The sequence below is a fragment of the Syzygium oleosum genome, unplaced genomic scaffold, assembly GCF_021117445.2.
Source record: "Syzygium oleosum isolate NSW1041296 unplaced genomic scaffold, Sole_v2.1 Sole_v2.01, whole genome shotgun sequence".
Taxonomy (NCBI): domain Eukaryota; kingdom Viridiplantae; phylum Streptophyta; class Magnoliopsida; order Myrtales; family Myrtaceae; genus Syzygium; species Syzygium oleosum.
In genome coordinates this window covers 30,794,304-30,814,753 of record NW_026607485.1, presented here as the reverse complement: position 1 = coordinate 30,814,753, position 20,450 = coordinate 30,794,304, and the positions used below count along the sequence as shown (strand labels likewise).

General features: G+C 41.1%; 1 protein-coding gene across 1 annotated transcript; it reads right to left on the bottom strand.

Moving 5' to 3' along the window:
• Positions 1–872: 872 nt before the first annotated feature.
• LOC115692830 (subtilisin-like protease SBT1.7) lies at positions 873–20,389 on the bottom strand. The gene is made up of 5 exons (XM_056308770.1): positions 20,195–20,389; positions 18,575–18,643; positions 18,034–18,106; positions 17,716–17,843; positions 873–3,245 (listed from the first exon to the last, which is right to left on the bottom strand). The coding sequence occupies exons 1-5, from the start codon at positions 20,387–20,389 to the stop codon at positions 939–941; spliced, it is 2,772 nt and encodes a 923-aa protein (XP_056164745.1). The 3' UTR covers positions 873–938.
• Positions 20,390–20,450: the final 61 nt, after the last annotated feature.

Here is a 20,450-nt window from a genome sequence, read left to right as displayed (position 1 = left end):
ACCTTGGTCTAATATGCAATGTCGTTCCTGAATTTTTAATTTTGTACAATGTGATCCTTGAGTTTTGGCCCAACATGAAATATTATCCCTAAACTTTTAATTTGTACAATGTGTCCCTAAACTATTAACAATTATTCAATGTAGTCCCTTTAGGAACCGCACCGCATTGAACAAATTAAAAGTTCAAGATTGAATTTGCAAATTGAACCAAAGTTCAGGAACCGCATTGAACAATTAAAAATATCTAGGATGATATTGCACATCAAACCATAGTATAGAAATGTGTCAATTTTTTACTTCTTAAAAGCGTCAACTTTTCCCCTTCCTTTACTAGTTTGAGGACAAGCCACCAAATCGATTGGACTCCTATAGGCCCACCCCTATCGCTCTCGCAATTATCGGATGGGCCCTTGGCCTATGCCCTATTTATTGCACGGGGCCGATGATGATCGACCCGACCCCGATTCGTTCAAGCATTCCATCACTGACTGACTATCTGACTGTCATTGCTTTTGCAGATGTACCTGCTGCCCAAACGCCAAATTGCCATCATCTTCATATAAGCTTCTAGCATCGGTGTACCTATACACAGTCGCCAGCTCCAATAAATTTCAGTGCTTCAGATGTTTCCCCAGAGGGCTAAAGAACTCTCACAATCCCAATACATAATGCCGTCAAATTGACACACTATACACTGTTAAGCTTGATGAAAGAAAATGCAAAAAGAAAAAGACATCCCAATCTTTGCTAACATTTCATGTTTGGTTCCTCGGATAGGACAAGCAAAACATCAAACACCAGCTCCAGGTTTCGCATTATTTGCTGGAGAAAAGAACACAACCCCATGTCAATCCAATCTTTTCTTTCTTCGCTTTTTCCCTAGAAATCACACGCTCCTATTCGAGCGAGTGACCCAATTGAATTTCCTAAATCTCCTTCTAAGTCCAGCCGAATGCCATCGGGCTCCGGACGGTCGTCTTCCCGTCCGACCACTCCAGCCGCCCGAAGGCATTGGTGTCCGACGGCATCGTGCTCCCCGTCACGGTCACCGTGAACGACTTCTTCTCCCCGGCCTTGCTGAAGCTCAGGGTGTCCGGCTCGACCGCTATCTTCACCGCGCCGGCCGAGTCCGGCGACGCCTTGGCCTTGTACGTCCCCGCGGAGCCCACGTTGGTTAGCGTCCTCGTGTACTTGATGGTGGTGGATCCGCCGCTCATCGAGTCGAAGCTCGCCGCGAAGGACGGGTAGTTCAGGTCGTAAAGGCTGTAGCTCTTGCTGGAGTCGCATGTGTAGTTCCTCCTGGTGAGGAGATTGATCTGGTTCGACGTGTAGTTGAGCCCGCAGAGGAAGTCCAAGTAATCCTGCACCGTCAGATCGTAGACGAGACCGGGATTGAGGGCGGACACGGGGTCCACGTGTCCGGCCCCGTGGTCGTACGGCGTGGAGTCTTTGCCCGTCGCCACGTCCTGCAGCTTCCCGCCGTTCTTGGAGGTCACGTAGGCGGTGGTCATGAGCGCCGACTTGATGGCGGCGGGGCTCCAGTCGGCGTGGGCCGCCTTTAGGAGGGCGGCGAGGCCGCTCACGTGCGGGCACGACATGGACGTCCCGGAGATGATGTTGAACGCGACGCGGCGGTCGTCCACCGCGAGCCCCGTCGGGCCGACGGCCCCCGTCCAGCCGGCGAGGATGTTGACGCCCGGCGCGATCATGTCGGGCTTCAAGATCTGGGGCGTGATGACGTTTGGCCCCCTGGAGCTGAACGCCGCCACCACCGGCGACGGCTGGATCCCCACCTTGGTGCCCTCGAAGAGGATCGTGGCCGTCGGGTTGGGGTCCGAGAACAGGTAGCTCTTGATGGCGTCGCCGGACTTCTCCCCCACGCCGGTGGCGGGGAGGAGGTGGGCGTCCGCCACCAGCTCCTCGCCGTTCGCGGCGGTGTTGGCGAGGACCATCCCGGCGCCGCCGGCGAGCTTCACGACCCACCCCTTCTGGGCCCGGGCGTTCACCCCGCGGTCGCAGAGGACGATTTTGCCCTTGACCTTCTCGGGATCCAGGGTGCCCATCATGCAGAGGTTGCCGTTGGTGGCGTTGCTGACATTACCGGCGTAGACGAAGGGCAAAAGCGTCCCCTTGGAACTCCCGCTGTACAGCGACACCCCCGAGAAGTTCTTCCCGTTGCCGAGGCTGACGTAAGCGGGGAAGTCCCGATCCAGCGTGCCCGCGCCCACGGTGGCGATCCAGGGCGCCACGTTGGAGAGGCTGGACGAGCTCGGGCCGGCGTTCCCGGCGGAGCAGGAGACGAAGATGCCCTTCTCCGCCGCCGCGAACGCGCCGATCGCGACGCTGTCCCGGTAGAAGTCCGACATCCCGCCGCCGAGGGAGAGCGAGAGGACGTTCACGCCGTCGCCGACGGCGGCCTCCATCGCCGCCAGTATGTCGGAGCTGAAGCAGCCGCCGGCCCAGCACACCTTGTAGGCGGCGACCCGGGCGCGCGCGGCCATCCCGCGCGCCGTCCCGGAGGCGTAACCGAAGAGGTTGGCGCCGTCCACAGGGGACCCGGCCGCCGTCGACGCCGTGTGGGTGCCGTGCCCGTCGTCGTCCCTCGGCGACTTCGACTCCTTGGAGACATCGACCGGGCCCATCGTCGCCTCGTAGCCCTTGGAGAAGAACCGCGCACCGATGAGCTTGGAGTTGCAGTTGGACGCCGTGAAGTTGGTGCCGGACTCGCACGCGCCGCGCCAGCCGCTCGGCACCGGCCCGAGGCCCGTGTCGTCGAAGCTCTTGCTCTCGGGCCAAACCCCAGTATCGAGCACCCCGACGACGACCTCGTTGGCCGGGTCCGAATCGGGGAACGAGGGGCTGCCCTTGTCGAGCCCCAGGAACTCGGGGGTCCGGGTGGTGTGGAGCTCGTACCGGAGCTCCGGGAGGACCGAGAGGATCCCGGGTCGGGACTCGAGGGACTCGGCCTCCCGCGCCGTCAGCCGGGCGGAGAAGCCGTGGACGACGGTGTCGTAGGAGTAGATGATCTGGGCGGAGCCGGAGACGGACTTGAGGGAGGAGTCGTACCAGTGGGCGTGGTGCTGGAACGTCGCCGGCATTTGGGATTTGGCCATGTGGACGATGTAAGTCCTCCTTCCTTGCTGTCCATGTCCACTGGCATCGTCACTGAAACAGGACACAGCCAGACCAAGAACAAGAACAAGAACAAGAATCTTCATCTTGTGAAGGTGGAGAAGTGGGGGGAACTATATATATATAGATAGAACGGCGGAATGCGAGGGAGTGATGGAGTGTGAAAGCTTGAACAGATTGGAGAGAGAGAGGAGGAGGGGGAGGGGGAGGAGGGGACGGTGGGTGGTTGTCTGGATCTGTGACTGATTGCTTTCGGACAAAAAAGGGGGTGATGGTGGAAACAGCTTAGAGGAGAGAGAAAGGGGGTTCGGCTCTACTACTACTGCTACTCGAGCTACAATGGCTTCGATCACGTGTGTTCAGGCTTTAAAGATCCATGGGAGAGTCTCTCTCTCTCTCTCTCTGTGCCTCTGCTGCAGCAACCATGTTCCTTCTTTTGTGCCAGGAGGTGAGGGAGGGGGAGAGAGAGAGAGAGAGACCAGAGGAGGTGGTGAACCAGCACCAAACTCTTTTAATCAACGGCACGCCAGAAAACTCTCAAACAGTAGTCTTTTTCTCTCTCTCTCTCTGCTTGCTTACGCATGGGGCCACCTCTGCCCGCCGACCGAGGTTCAGCATTACAAAGGGCGATCGCCCGGGACGGGTTGAATAAGATTTATTATGGGTACTCGGTTTCAGACCGGATAGGTTCTGGATTTGAAACTTGGGACCCATCATGGCTTTCCGATCCGGTTCCATGATCTACTGGAAAAATCTGTTCTTTCCTCCTCCTTTTTTTTTTCCTTTTTTTGGTTTCATTTTTTACCACACGATAATATGAGTTATAAAACAGTTCAGAGTCAAAGATGAACGAGGGCGAACGAGCAAAGACGAGTCGGGAACGAGCAAGGGTGAGGTTAGGACAAGCAAGGGCGAGTTCCGAGCGAGCGAGGAGGAGGGTGAATCATGAGCAAGAGAGAGAGTCGTGAAGTGTCCGAGTGGGGTCGGACAGAACAGAGAAAGAGAGAGATAGAAAAAAAGATGTCAAGAGAAAAATTAGGTTTTTAGGCTTTATAAAACCGATTCCAAACTCGGTTCGATCATTTCGGTTTGCAAGGCAGTTCGATCCGGTTCCCGGGTAGAACCGGTCTGTTTGCACAGACCTAAGGTTTACTCTCATTTCGATTGAAATATTATCAAAGTCAATAATTATTCGATTACCACTTTCCATTTCGAATGGATTAAGGAGAAAAGGCCTAACAAGGAAATATTTACATGAGAGAGAGATTGTTAAGATGTAATGACAACGATGTCCAATGTGATGAATTGTAACGTGAAGTGGTTACTATATTTCAATTAACTCAAAAGTCATATTGAGAGATTTGACAAACAAATTTGTATTATTCTCTAAGAAACATGAGGTCTTAGATTTATGACATTAATAACTAGAGTAACTTTTGGTGTCATATCATAGAGTAAATAATTCAGCACAGATTGCCTAAATTTTTCAATATGGATGATCTTACTTAACTGGATTTTTCCGAGGTATATTTGGGCCACGAAAAATGCGAACACACGGCAAAGAACAGGACCACGATAGTACGGCGCTAATTTAGTCACGACTCATCATGAATAAGAGACATTAAAGTATTTAAATATCGAACACGCCATCATCTACCAGATTAAGCTTTCCAGTGACACTCTTAACACGGTATTAGAATTAGTTTCCGTCCCCATATTCATTTCACATGCGAGGCCCCTTGTCAGGTAAATTTCACGCGTCATTTCCAATCCGGGCTCGTACACGAAATTGATAAAAGAGAGGCCGTGGCTTAAAGATTTAAATACTCAATAATCAAATACCAAATACTTTAAAGCAAGATCTTGACTTGCACCTCTTTCTAGATCACGGGTGTCTGTCCCTAGTTATTACACCCATTATTATCCTTACACGGTTGTTGGTGATATTTCGAATTTCTAACCTCCAACCAACTTTATCTTAACATTTACAAAAAACAAAAAAAAAAAAAAACAAAAAAGCCTCCATGAAGGTCACGAGTAACATTCCTGTTCATTTAAATTAAAATTATCGTATGACAACAAATAATTTGACTTATGTCGGGTCAAGGTTTTCCTCAATTGTTTCATGCCCTACAAGCACAAGGCGGTTGCTGGAGATTATTGCAACATAATTAATGTGATTATTGGGGCCCAAGCGCTCACATGAACAATTTAGGATGAATGATTAATCATAAGCGTCGAAATTTTGAGTGTTTTAACAACAAAAGGTATCGGTCCCTATCGAATGGGACCGGAGGAGCCTAGCAACGTCGCCATCTTCAACCGTCAAGTTTCACTAAGAAGAAAACAAAATGTTTGAGGAAAAGAAAGAGATAAAAATTAGATTCTAAGGCAAGGTATTTAAAATGTCCGACAGTCTCATTATCGTAAATTCTTTATAAAAATGGATAATGACACAAATGATCTCTGAACTTTGATCCAATATATAATGCGGCTCTTAAATTTCTAATTTGTTTAATGTGGTATCTAAACTTTTAGTACAAGTTTAATTTATTCAATTTAGTTGAAGGACTAAATTGAACATATGCAAAAAGTTCAAGGACTGTATTATTTAGGGATCTCATTATACATTCGGCTAAAATTTAGGAATCACATTGAATACATTAAAATTCCGAGGGACCACATTACATATTTGATTAAAATTTAAGGATTATATGTGTCATATTTTCTTACAAAAATAGCATGCAATTTAGGACTCAATTGCCGCCACGTGTCCGAGTTAACGCGTGAATGGTGAGGATCGGTGTCAATGCAGCTAAGCAAAAGAGGGCTGATGGAGGAGTTTCCATTCTGGCTGTAAAAGGGTCGAATCTGTCAAGTTTAGTATAGGGGTCAACACTCGCGGATGCGATGCGTGTTCTCATCTTTAGCTACACACAAGAAAGGGAAAAAGCACCCACTAGCCATTAGCGTCGTCTCTCTCTCTCTCTCGATTAAATTTCCCTTTCCGGGCTAAAATCTTAGGTCGAAATTAGCACTCCAGGTTCGGACCACGCCGCGAGTACGCGCGTAACTATGTGTAGTTAGGATGTGCTTCGCGATTGTTTCGTAGCAAGTGATGCTCGCACTCGATGCGATTACACGTGTATGGTCAATTAAATTACGCTACGAGTGATTGTTGTGGCGTACCCTCACTAGTCATCATCGATAAAAAGAACAACGAATTTCTTTTGTATACACAATTTTGGAAAGAAAAAGACAAGTGTTGCTTATATGGTCTAGTTTGGATACAAGTTATGCACGGATTTAAATCGAAGTGGCGAGATTATTACCAATTCAATCATAAACCTATTCACGCATAACAATTTAGTTATCAACTTTTCAATTTTGTCGATATAATTCTAAACATTTGCGAGAAATTTTAATGTGGTATATTCAGCTAATTGCCACAGGAAAACCGCTGACGTGACGGTCCATGCAAGATGTCATTTCGAGTAAAGTCGCTTCATGTTAGTATGCCGCGTAGGGCAGCTAGCGATGACCAGATGCCACGTTAGGAATTTTTCAACGGCAATTAGCTGGAATGACTACATTTGAATTTCGCGCAAAGATTTAAAATTACATTGGCAAAATTGATAGGACTGAATTGGCATCCGTACAATAGGTTTAAGACCAATTCGGTAATGGTCCCGACAAGCATCGAGAAGCCAAGAATCTCAAATCAAAATATATATATACATCCCATGCGGATAATCCAATGGTACTATTCTTATGTTTTTTTAACTTCAGCATGAAGATAGACTCCAGCAAAGAGAAGTTTCTTGTGTGGCTGACATTTGGAATATACTCCATATGGATTATCTGGATTCAAGGCCATTTTTATAAGTTACAATGGACTATAATCACAAAATCATAATGAAAATTTTTCCTACCATAAGCTTTCTCAGCTGCTTGTCACCAGTAGGTTGGACAAACATTAAGACACTCCACTGGGTTTGTACCCGCCGCATTTTCTTTAAATGGTTGCAAATTACAATGACCATCTCCCCCGCTTTCCTGCCTGCTTCTTACCTGCTGTGATAGCTAAGGGCTTCATTATTTATTAGCACTAAGAAACTGGTTGCCAATTCATAATTTTTCTTCCCTATTTTATCATGTATAATAATATTTTTTAAAATAAAGTGAGATAGGGTTTTTAAGAAGATTCTTGGAAGGAAGTACGTTTGAGGAAAACGACCCCCCAAAAAAAATAAAATAATTTGGTCATTATTTAGGTGAGATTAATGTTGTGTGAGGTGGACAGATCTAAGGGGGATGCACTTTCTTGTCCTTCTGGGTAGTCCTTAGCAGTGAGGCAAGATGATGTATAGATTCAGACTCGTTTCTATATTTTACCAAACAAAAAAAAAAGGTTTTTTCCATTGTCCCCCAACTAGAAGAAGAAAAGTAATAATTTACAATAAAAGGTGAATTCCGATGAAGAAAATTTGAAGACCATTTTATGACGGGAAAAAAATACCAAAAAAGTCCTAAATATATTGCACTTGTGCCAATTCTGTCGTAAATCATTCAATTGTACTAATTTAGTCATAAACCTTTTGAGATTTTGTCATTGTAATCTATCCAGCCACTTTTGACCACGTTGGTCGTCCTACATGGTATGGCCAGCACTAACGCGAATAATTTTTTTATTATATTATTATTTTTTTTTTCTTTTTTTCCTTCTTCCTTTGCCGGTTGTCCGGCCTCGGCAATAACCTACGACTAGCCACAGGCGATAATCGGCGAAAGTCACCCTCGCTGGACTCGGGCAAGGCTCCAGAGGCCGGAGAGGTCAAGTCTCGCCAAAGGCCCCGTGAGGCTTAACCTCACCGAATTTGGCGAAGTGAGAATCGCCCGAGGCTGGCGAGGCTAACCTTCGCTAGACTTTGTCAAAGTGCGACCTCATCAAATTTGGCGAGGGCAAGCGTCACCCATGGTCGGCAAGGTCACCCCTCGTCGTTGGCCATCTTCAAGGCCCAGCGAATGTCTGAGAAATAATGAAAAAAAAAGAATATAAAATATATAAAAAAAATTGTTAAAATTATCCATATCAGTGTTGGTCGTGCCACATAGGATAGCCGGCGTTCCTGTCGGTGATTTCAGGTCAAAATTGACCGGGTGGACTACATTGACAAAATGTCAAAAGGTTTGGGACTCGATTGGTACAATTAAAATATTTAGAATTAAATCGGCACAAGTACAATAAATTTATGACTTTTTTGGTACTTTTCTCTTTACTAATGAGTCCCCAAAGTCGTGACAAATGTGAATCGAGGTATCAAATTTGGGGGTAGCTCAGTAGTCGAGAAACGAATTTATGCGTGAATTAAGCACATGATGCATAATTCAATTCTCTACTTCATTCAAAGCAAACAATCTCATGTAAACAAACACATGTTCCAATAGTTTGAATATTGTACACATAAATTAAGGTAAAGTCATTAATTCACGTTCTTCCTATCCTCTAATATCCTTATGGGGAAACAATTGTCCTCTCGATTTAAGGAGATAGATAGACCGATACGCTATCTAAAAAGTCGCGACACACATTACTTGAAATAACACGTGGGTGATTGAAATGACATTTATAAGTGAAAGTTCGTGATAACGATTGGCAAATTGAATCAAACAAAATATGAGTATCTCTCCGTCTTTCATTTAATTTCACTTAACAAATCCATCCCTACTTGTCTTTGTGAGCAGCCCCACATTTGTTGATATTCATTTTCAATGCTTAAACGAAAGTTTTTGCAAGTTAGGGTCCCTCCCCTCCACTGAAGATGCACACAAAGATCACAGGAAGTAGCCCAAAGAAGAGAGCAAATGACACTGACTCTAAGAGCCCCCAAAAAGGGACCAAAACAGAGAGCATTCAATGGTTTTTTGGCGATGGCCCTTGCAAGTTGAAAAGCTCGAAACTTGAAACCTGCTCTGCTTTTGGGTTGCCCTGCAGCCAGTTGCATCAGCCGCAATTGTAGAGGAATCAGGCCACCACTGCTCTGCTCTGCTCGCAATTTTGAGCATGTTCGAACTGTTTAGTTGACTGGATTGATGATCCGGTGACACGAGACCATTGGGAGACTTTCCCTGCACTGGATTCTAGACCATCAGATCTGCCATATCACTCGAATACTGTTGGATCAGAACGGAAAAAAATTTCGACCGTCGAATGATTTTAGAAGTGTCTTACGGATACTTAAAGGAAATGATTAATTATAAGATTATTGATGTTACTGTTGATTAAGGAAAATAACGACATATGAAGATGATTAATAATCGATAGGGCTCTTTCAGTTTACGATTTGTTGAAGGAATGCCACGACCATGGAGGTGAGTTACTAACATTAGGAAAAAAAAATTATGATATATTAATGTTGCTTGTAATTTATATGTGATATCATGAAGGATGCTCAATGTTAGGGGACTTTGAGGTAAACTGCATGTGAATGATGTTAACTAACTTATAATTTATAAGGACTAACCTAAAATTATCATTGTTGACGAAAATTGCTAAGATATAGGTACCATCACTTACGATAGTTTGAAGGAATTTTTACTATGCCATTGGCTAATTAGTAAATGTTAGCATTTATATGTTATGAATTCTATAGTTAATTTACCATTTATAAAGGTAAAAATATTAGTTACATGTGCAAAGGAGTGATGACCACTAGAGGTAAATTACATTACATAAGATTAAATTACTACCTATAAATGAGATCAATCTCATTATAACTTCAAGTAAAATACGACAAATTCTGGAAAATATCGACTAGAAGGGGACCCCTCCTGTTTTTTTTTTTTTTTTGGCCCGCATAACCCTAGAAGCACATCTTTTTTGGTAAATCAACGAGAATACATTGCGACTTCTAATGTGTGATTTTTTTTCTCATATAGTGTCTAGTCAATTCCTTTCGATATTAGAGCTTTCTTTATCTAGCTCTCTTGTTCATACAAATGTCTCGGAGCACTCGTCCATGCAATCCTATTTTCGAATGCTTGGTTTCAAGAGATCCAGGACCAATACAGGTCTCGCTATGTCCCCATATTGATATTTTGCCAACTACCCCATGAAGTGGATCTCTTGGTCCAAACTCTCACATGCTTCACAACTAATTTTCTTTTCTTTTCTTTTTCTAGGCTTAAAAAAAATCCGTATCATTAAATTTTTTTTTCCACTATCTATTTGCATGTGGTTAGGTGCTACTAATATATGTAGTTTGTGATACAAACCCATATGTATTGTTGAGTTGTAGGATGCAATGCATGTGCATCTAGTAGCTAGGTCAAATGCGTGCATTGAGAGTATTGAATCGTCGACATCAATTAATTAGCAGAATCAACGGCATAATCTATAGCTCGAACACTTAAGTCAAATGCTAGTAATCTAGCTTGAACACTTCGCCAAATATGACAAATTTTTTTGATAATTAGGCAAATTTAATGCTTTAATTACGTGTACTTAGGTTCCAACTAAACAAAAGCTAAGACTGTCGAAGATGTAGGACTCTCGGAAACACATGCATCTTGGGCAACCAAGCATGCATCTTGGGCATAATCATATCCCTTTGATTATATGGTGATAACCCAGAAATAACAGCAATTATTGCAATGGCGAAAAATGATATTTAAGCAATTGCAAACAATAATGAGCTCCCTTGAGTGATCTTCAAGCTATATTTGATAAGCTTAGAAAAAAGGAAAAAGGAAAAAAGAAAAGGAAAAGGAAAATTTCCATCACAAGAGCCCTTAAAATCAATTGGCCATGACCAAATTTTCTCACATAGGATACTATCACCGTGATGACTTATAAAGGTCATTGTAATAATAGAACATCGTTTTGACTTTTACCATTATGTGGCACCATGGTGATAATTGAGTACTGCCCTTTTGCTTTTGTGAAACATGCTGCAAAAAATGCCAAGATAATTCCTCGTTTGAAGGTATCATTGAAATTCATCATAATAAAGTCGGAAATGGATATGCCCACTTCTGACTAATTTCTAGTGCACAACCTTTCCAACTTTCACTCAATGTAAAAGTCTATCCAAAATGATGGGATATCCATCGCTTGTTTAGAGATTCAATGTACCATTTCTGTAAACGTGATCTCCCTCCGCTAATTAACTTAAAATTTTGAATTGTACTCCAAATTATAGTTTGGTAGTTTGGATTGGATAACAAATTATGCTATCCGGTGTTTAGCGACCTCCTCCGGACCCGGATAAATCCGGATAAAGAAATCCGGGACATGAGGCGGGATAAACCTGAATAGGATTAAAAAATTTAAAAAGTAACTTAACAAATTCGATTATCTTCCAATGATGGAGTGATGTAGTGACGCATCCTGATATTGCTTCGCCGATCACCATGCGAGGACTACCATCACAATAGCCGATTGTTGTCACTTTTGATCACCGTGCGATCATCATCATTTCCGATCATCACCAATCATCATCACTTGCCAGCCGATCATGTTTCAATGACTAAGGGTGATTTTGAGGAATCATAATGCAACCTAATCACGCATTTGGATGTCCGAACTGACGAAAGGATTCTGGCCAAGGAATGTTTCGTTCAATAATTAAAAAATGATATGATTCAACCTCAAAGCCATTTGAATGTAGCGAATAACAGCGGGATCCGAGAATTAATGTGAATTAGAATCATAGGAGCTAGTAATCGCCAATGACATCGATATCTGAACTAACAAAACATCAACGCAATGTCTTCTGGTTTGATCTTTTGCAAAGATAATGAACATGGTAATTTTGTTTTCCTATAAACCAGAAGAGTACATAGATAGGGAAATCCTTCAGTATCGGCGAACAAATCCCAAATTCCCATTGAAACTGCATTTGGAATTGACTTCTGATAATAGCCTGAATTCAACAAAAAATTGTCCGAAAAGTCCTAGATCTATTGTATGGTGGCAAATTCAATCCTAAACCTTTCAATTATGCCAATTTAGTCTTAAAACTTTTAACGATTTGCTAATATAGTCCTTTAGTAATTTCTGGCCAAAATTATCTAACGGACTATATTGGCAAATCCTTAAAAGGTTTATGACTAAATTGACAAATCGTTAAAAGGTTTAAAACTAAATTTGCACAATTGAAAGGTTTATGACTTAATTGATTGCCATATAATAGGTTTATGACTTTTTGAACAATTATCCCTCTCAATTACCGGCATCGCAAGGGACTAGAGAAGTGTGATTAGGTTGCATCATGATTCCTCAAAATCACCACAGCCCTCACGCACTGAGGTTTGCATAGACAACAGCGATCACGAGGAAGCTAATCGAGAGGGGACGACATACTCGAGGCACTGCGGGGAGTGCCGAAAGTGGCGGGTGGAGGCCAACCATTGGACACAACGGAGGATTCTCTAAGATTTTTCAATCTCATCTTAGGTTGTACCAAATATATGATGGGATTTTCTACAATTCGGAGGATATACTCTAATCCCATCATAATCCATCCTATCCCAATCCGAATTATAGACGATCGCAATCGATGTGATTAGTTTTTATATTCTCTCTAAAATAAAGTAGCTTATGGCAATATACTACGCACATGACTTGTGGTATGCGCTAGTCTATCTTTTGCAAAGTCGTGCTTTCTTTGCATGCTTACGAAAGAAAATATTTATTTAAACCCCCAACCGCAATGAAAAGGAAAAAACAAAGAACAATTCTCACTGATGCTTCAAACCGAGTCCATTTTCGAGGTAGATCGATAGTTTCTTGTGCTCATAAAATATAGGAAGTCCTTTATCTTTGGCAAGTGTCATGCCCTGCTATTTCTAATGCTTATGCATAGATGAAGTTGCCGAGCCGGTCCGAAATTGCTTTTGTAATGCATTTGAATAAAGAAGAATGAGATAGGCTCGAAAGTGATGATGCACGGCTTTTGCTCTTGCTTCCGGTTCAACTACTTCCGAAGCTTCTCTCTAGTTTCTTCACTTTTAAGTTAGGTTGACAATTAAGCGGGTATAATTAATAGCCAGACTAATCATATCGCATCAAGCAAGTTTCAATATGACCCAAAAAAAGGGGGGAAATTCAAATGTGACTCTCTATGGAAATACATGTTCGAGCACTTTGTTTCGTCTCCGTGACTGATTCCATCTTCCACGAGACCCTCGAAGCATTTGTCTAAATAATGTCTAGTGGCAATTTGCTTGAGAGAGAGCATCGTGGGGATTTTCCATTGGCCCCTCACGCATGCGGAATTGCTTCGTTGGTCGTCTTAATTCTTCGAGACTTAGCTACCCTCAAAAACATTTTCTTAAATAGAGGTTTAGTGGGGACGTCATCACGGATTGCAGAGCGAATTAAATGATACACCTCCTACTTAGATAATCGTACGCACACCAACTAAGATCTACATTTATTTGTGAGCTAAATTTGTTGTGCGAACCGAGTCTAACAACATAATGTTAAGGTCATTTCTATGACGAATCGCGCCATAGTCCGATTTCAAGAATGTGAATCTTAGGGAAGCATTTTCATTGAGCAAAATAAGTACCATGAATGGAGTTACCTTCTCTAATGGATTGCAAAGGCTAGGAGTAGCATTTTCCCCTCTTTGGCGTGCCTTGAGCTGTATACACAACACCACTTTTTCTCAAGTCCGTGAACTTAGTTTCACAGATAATTTTCCATTTTATAACTAAGGTGCTTGCATGAAAACCATTACGTTACTGTCAACCTGGTTTTTTGTTCCCGAATCGTTTTGGACGAAACCCGTTTGAGCGCAATTTCATTTTTCTATTTCCGGGACAAGTTTGCTTCCAAAAGCGATTCAAAAATCGAAATGAGAACAAAAAAAAAAAGTTGGTTTTCATTTCTAGAACAAAAGTGAGAACCATTTACGAGGAATTCATTTTCTTCAACACACATATTCATATGGAAGTTACGATCTTTGAGGTGAGAAAAAAAGCAAAATTTCAAAATTTAACGAATAGTTTAGAATCGTGCTACCTGCATTTCGTTGAAATTTAAATTTTTTAGGTACCGAAAAAAATAAAAAAATAAATATAAATATAAATAAAAAATTTCAAAATTTCACAAAACTACTTATAAAACCATATGGCCACCTTTGACCAAAATTTAATTTTTTTAGTTGCCAAAAATAATAAAAAAATTCTAAAATTTAAAAACTTCACAGAATATCTTAGATCATACCGGCCACCCATTTGAAAAATTTTTATTTTTTAAAAAAAAAAAAAAAAAAAAAAAAATAAAAAATTTCAAAACTTGACGAATGGCTTAGAATACTTGTGGCCATTCACTTTGAGTGAAATTTAAATTTTTTAGTTACAGAAAAAAATAAAAAAATACAAAATTTTAAAACTTCACAGAATAGCCTTAAAATCTGCCAGTGCACTTTGAGTGAAATTTAAATTTTTTTATATGCCAAAAAAAATAAAAATAAGCAAAAAAGTAAAAATTTCAAAACTTTACGAATGGCTTAAAATACACTGGCCACCCACTTTGAGCGAAATTTTATTTTTTTAGTTGCGAAAAAAATAAAAAAAAAATTTCAAAACTTCACAAAATGGCTTAGAATACACTGTGGCCATCCACTTTAAACGAAATTTTAATTTTTAGGTGCCGAAAAAAAAAAAAAAAAAAACTTCACATAATTGCTTAGAATACTGTGGCCATCCACTTTGAGTGAAATTTAATTTTTTTAGGTATCGAAAAAAAAATAAAAATAAGCAAAAAGAAAATTTTTCAAAACTTCACGCAGTGGCTTAGAATACACGTGGCCATCCACTTTGAGTGAAATTTAATTTTCTTTAGGAACCAAAAAAAAATAAAATAAAAATAAAAATACCATTTGGGCATCTAAAAAAATTAAATTTTACTCAAAGTGGGTGGCTAGAGGTATTGTAAGTCATTCATGTGAAGTTTTGAAATTTTGATTTTTATGTTTTTTTTTCACCTAAAAAATTTAAATTTCACTCAAAGTGGATGGCACATGTATTCTAAGTCATTACTGTGAAGTTTTGAAATTTTGATTTTTTGCTTTTTGCACCTCCAAAAATTAAAATTTCACTCAAAGTGGGTGGCCACAGATATTCTAAGCCATTATGTGAAGTTTTGAAATTTTTAATTTTTTTGGGTATCTCAAAAAAATTAAAATTTACTCAAAAAGTGGGTGGCAGTATTCTAAGCCATTTTGTGAAATTTTGAAATTTTTTTTTTATTTTTTGGGCACCTCAAAAATTTAAATTTTACTCAAAGTGGGTGGCTACAAGTATTCTAAGTAATTCTGTGAAGTTTTGAAATTTTTGATTTCTTGATTTTTTTAAAATTCAACAAATTTCCTATTTTCCCAAATCTGAAATTTTTTTTTATTTTCTTGACATTTTGATGATTTTTTCTGGAATTTTTCAATTTTTTGGGATTTTCTGATTTTTTTTGAGATTTTTATGAATTTTTCGGATTTTTTAATTATTTTTATTCCATTTCTAAAAAATGGATTTATGTTCCTGAAATAGAATTTTCTGTTGTTTATCAAACGGGTTTATGTTTCGAAATAGAAATTTTGTCTTTGTTATCAAACGGGTTTTACATTTCTAGAAATAGAAATTTTGGTCGTTATCAAGCGGGTTTTTCTCGAAACTCATCCAGGAGCCAGAAATAGAAAAATCTATTTCGGTTGAACTCATTCCGAACAGAATGGTTATCATGCACACCCTAAGTGTATCAATAATTTTATTAAAAGAATACCACCAAGATGACTGCTTAGTGAAATTGATGGCATCTTTCCACCTTTAATCAGGCGATAATGATACAAATAGTCTCTGAATTTTGGCCCAATGTGCAATATGATTAAAAAGCAAAATATATTTTAAATATACCCACGACATCATACGGGGATAATTAGTGAGAAAGGAAATTACAGCCCATTAAATAATTGATCTACTTATCGTGCTTCCATGATAGTTACATTTTCAATTATGTAAAATAAAAGGTACAAGTTGATTAGATACTATGGAGAAATCATGAATCACCACCAAGCTTTAAAAATGCACGAGCCATAGAAGGAAAACTTTTTTGGGACCAATTTTCTTTCTAACAATTTCGAATTATAATTAGGGACATGAAATAGTACATCCATATCACGAAAAATCGCGAATTTCTATCTCGTCATAGTGGATTAATGTGGTCTTGAATTTAAATAAAAACAATCGTACCGATAATTGGGAGTCATCTTTCGAATTCCCTTTCTATGTATGGTTTCTTCTTTCTAGATGTATTATTCACGATACAACCTGTAGCCCTAATCAATACTTAATTACGAAACAACATGTTTACTATCCTCATCGTGTCCAAGGCACGGCCTCAACACTAGTTATTATAATTAGTGGGATGGACAAGCATTGGTTATGTGTGGGATAATCGTTGACAGGAGCATTACCTAGTCAAATTTCTCTTTTTAAGTCAAACAACACAACAACCCAAATGTTGACTAAATCTTGGATCTATATTAATTTTATATTTAAATATTCTAATCTATAAACTTTTCTTGTAGGTCATCACGAGTCTCTTTCCTATTATTTTTTTCATCTAAATTATTTTCTTCTGGTGTGCATTTTTGAAAGTGACCTCTCCGGGTTCACGCGAGAAAGGAAAAGTGTCCTTTTGCCCAAAAGAAAAACTGTGCCTATTGCCTAACTAAAGAGGCAAAGACCAAGAGGAATCCTAACGGGGCTTGAAGTCCACCTTCGAATTTACGAAATCAAATGAATAATAAAATGAAAAATAAAAAAAAAAACAAAAAACAAATACTTACGAGGATTTTTATCCTAAGTTTCCCTTTTTCGAGGAAGGTGGTGATTTGGTGTTAATCACATGGAGTTGTCTATTTCGAATGTGTTAAAAATCACGGGGTTCACGAGGTTAACATCCGTGGAATTAATGTGAAAGATGCTCTGCTAAGAGATAAGCCAATATTATAAATGAGAAGTTGGCTACGAGACAAGTCATAAGATCCGACCCAATTCGCTCGGATCGAGCCACAAAAATAAGGGTGAGCGATTTCGGGTTTCGAGTAGGTTCGCTTGGAACCGAAACCTATCCTCAGGTACAGGTTCCTCAAAATGAGGAACCGAAACTTACTTCGTCGGAATCACGGATTCCAGGTCGGTTTTAGGTTCTAACGGGTTCTTTTTTATTTTATTTTTAGTTAATCAAAACGAAAATGAACATTCATAAAAAGAATACAAAGACAAATTATAGAAAAGTCACATTTTTTCTTAAAAGAAAGGGATAGCACAATAAATAGTAATTATTGGGATGCAATACATATGACTTTAAATTCCAAGGTAAGATGCCACATTTTTCTCAATACATATCACCTTTCTCTCCATTGAAAGAAGCCCCATCACGATGCAGTATCCTTACTCTGTTCCAATTGAAAAAATGCCAGCAAAGCACAATCGCTCGTATGACGGTTCCAATTTGAATAAACTATGGCAAAGAATCGTTTCGAGACAGTTGAATCGTTAATAGATTTTCAATACCGGGGTTTTCTTCACTTTATTACTCAATATTCTGTGAAAGCTACTTCCTTGTCCATAAACTTTGATGAACCACGACGAGTAATTTTCCTGTAAACGCAATTCCTCACTGTATTGCACCATCCCCCACCCTACAACAATGTAAAACAACATCAAATGGCTTATAGAAAATGCGGACGACGAAAAAGAATCAAGAATTGGAGTGCCATGAAGAAGCGAGCAAGAAAACCATGCGATGAGAAGAAATAACATAAGTTTGCAAAATTAACTAGCTTAAGTATGCTCTTTTAAATCATATAACATAAAGTACATTCAACAAACCTCTAAATGGACCACCCAACTCTTTGCACCGATCCAGAGCCATTGTGAATATGATAACCGGGCAATGTACCATCTAAACAGGTGAACATTGTAGAACAAGATTAAATGAGAACCTCAAACATCAATTTTTCAGCTTGAACATTCTCAAAAAAACACCCAAAAAAAAAAAAAAACCTTGTCATTCTACCGTGAGCTCAAACGAAACGAGCAAAACAACCAATGGCACGAGGATGTTAGGAACGAAGCAGTGGATCAACCAAAAGAAAATCTCCAAGAAATAAGACGCAGGCCGTCTTAGTTACGTGCACAATAATCAATATCTGGAAAACGAGAGCAAAATTCTAACCAGGGACACAAAATAACGAGCAATAAACAAGAAAGACCAAAATCTTGTAAATCCATAAGTTGCCTACGAATGAAACGAACCCGGACACTACTACATACGAGAAACACCAACCTTCTTAACTATGGATCCCGCACCACTTACGAGCGAGAAAGTCATTAAAAAAATGGGGGCTTTAAGAAAAAAGTCGAAAAGTACCAACTCCTTTGGCGGCACACCCTCAATGAGAGTGAGGCCAACCATGAGCTCACTCATGGTTGTTTCCCCCTTTAAGCGGCAAACAAAAAGAGCAAATCTCGAAGGCCCTTAAGATACGATCGCAATCGACAATTAACCAATCAGTTAACTCCCCCCCCTTCCCTCTCCTCACATTCAATCGGGGACGGATCCACCGCATTTTCCCTCTCCTCACATTCACTAAGCGATGAATCCAGATGAATGTGCACGCAAGAGCATGATTTCACGCAACTCATGCACGATCGTCGTGACTTAATTCAATCGATCGATGCAAAAGATGAACGAAGCAACGGTGGGAATTCAAAGAGAGAAGGCGTGAATGGCGGGGTTGTTCGAAGGCGTTACGTACCGGAGCGACGGAGCTTGAGAGGAGGAAGACGGCGGCGAGCACGAATAATCGCAGCGAATCCGCGTGGGGATCACGAGACTGTGGCGAAGAAGGCGGAGCGAGGCGGAAGCGGGAGAGAACCGCGAAAGCGGGAGCGAGAGCAAGGCGAAAGCAAGAAGCGGGAGCGAGGAGCGAGCGAAGCGGGAGCGAGGCGAGAAGCGGGAGCGAGGCGGAAGTGGAAGCGGAGCGACCGAGCGAGAGCAAGGCAAAGCGAAAGCGGGAGCGAGGCGGAAGTGGAAGCGGGAGGGACAAGATGGAGAGACAAGATGAATTAGGGTTTCTAAATACCAAATGTGTAGTTTATGTTTTAATTTTTAGGGATCGATTCCCAGTCCCGGTTCTTGGTTCGGTTGGTTCAGGTTCCTATAGGCAAGGAACAGGCTGAAGCAGTATCCTAAAAATGGGGGCAGAACCGGACCCTCTGTCCATGGAACTTGGAACCGAACCGGACCCACCGGGTCCGGTTCTCCGGTTCCCGGTTCTACCCTGGAACCGCGCTCACCCCTAACAAAAAGAGTACTAGACAAGTGTACCCTCAAAGTGAGAATCCATTGGGGATGGGTCGTGTGCGGATATGTCGAAATGGGTCGTTAACGTATTTCTTAATCCACATTTAATGGACTGAGTTATTATATGAATTAATTATATCCAGTAAATGGATTATAAATGGATTTAGAATGGTAAAACCCAAAATAATATAGATATTGAATAGGTTCATAACTTACTTAGATCCAATCCACTTCTATGACTCTTTTTTCACTCTCTCTCGCCGATCTCATGCCTACTTACTCCGTGCTCTAACCTTAGTTGGGTTCGAGTTTTCCTAGGTTGGGTTAAGTATGTAAATGTTTTAATAATTTGGGTCGAGTTGGGTATAGGTCACTAGATTTGTATTGCATAGGAATTGATCAAAACAGGTTAAATTAGTCAATTTGAATAGGATCATTTTCGATCAGACCCAAACTGGACCCGACGCACCCGTTTGACGGATCCAGTTGCACGTACGAATAATGACAAATTTTCTCGCTTCGGATGCAGGACTTGAGAAGTCACGCAAATAAGGCGATTGGAAGGTTGCGTGTTACCCTGTATAAAGGTTTACAAAACATTTCCCTGTTTTCCTCCGGAAACTAGCTACTCAACTTTCGTGGTGGCACTGTGGATATATTTGATTGCTTGTTGCCTTAACGTACAAGCACAGCTGCCAATCGCAAGTTGTGCATATTGCTTGAGTCCATTACTTTCTCGGCCTTCTCGGCAACAGGAAGAGCCTCTCCTTCTGATCCCTCGAGAACTCGAATGTCGAATGGAGGCGCGACATAGAAACATGGGCCCGTCCGGTTCTCCAGCCTATGTCTATATGCGAAGGAGGAGTAGAAATTCACCATACCTAATCGAATTTGCAAATCAGTAGGTGCGCGTAAAGAATTCGAGTTCGGGTTAACAGAG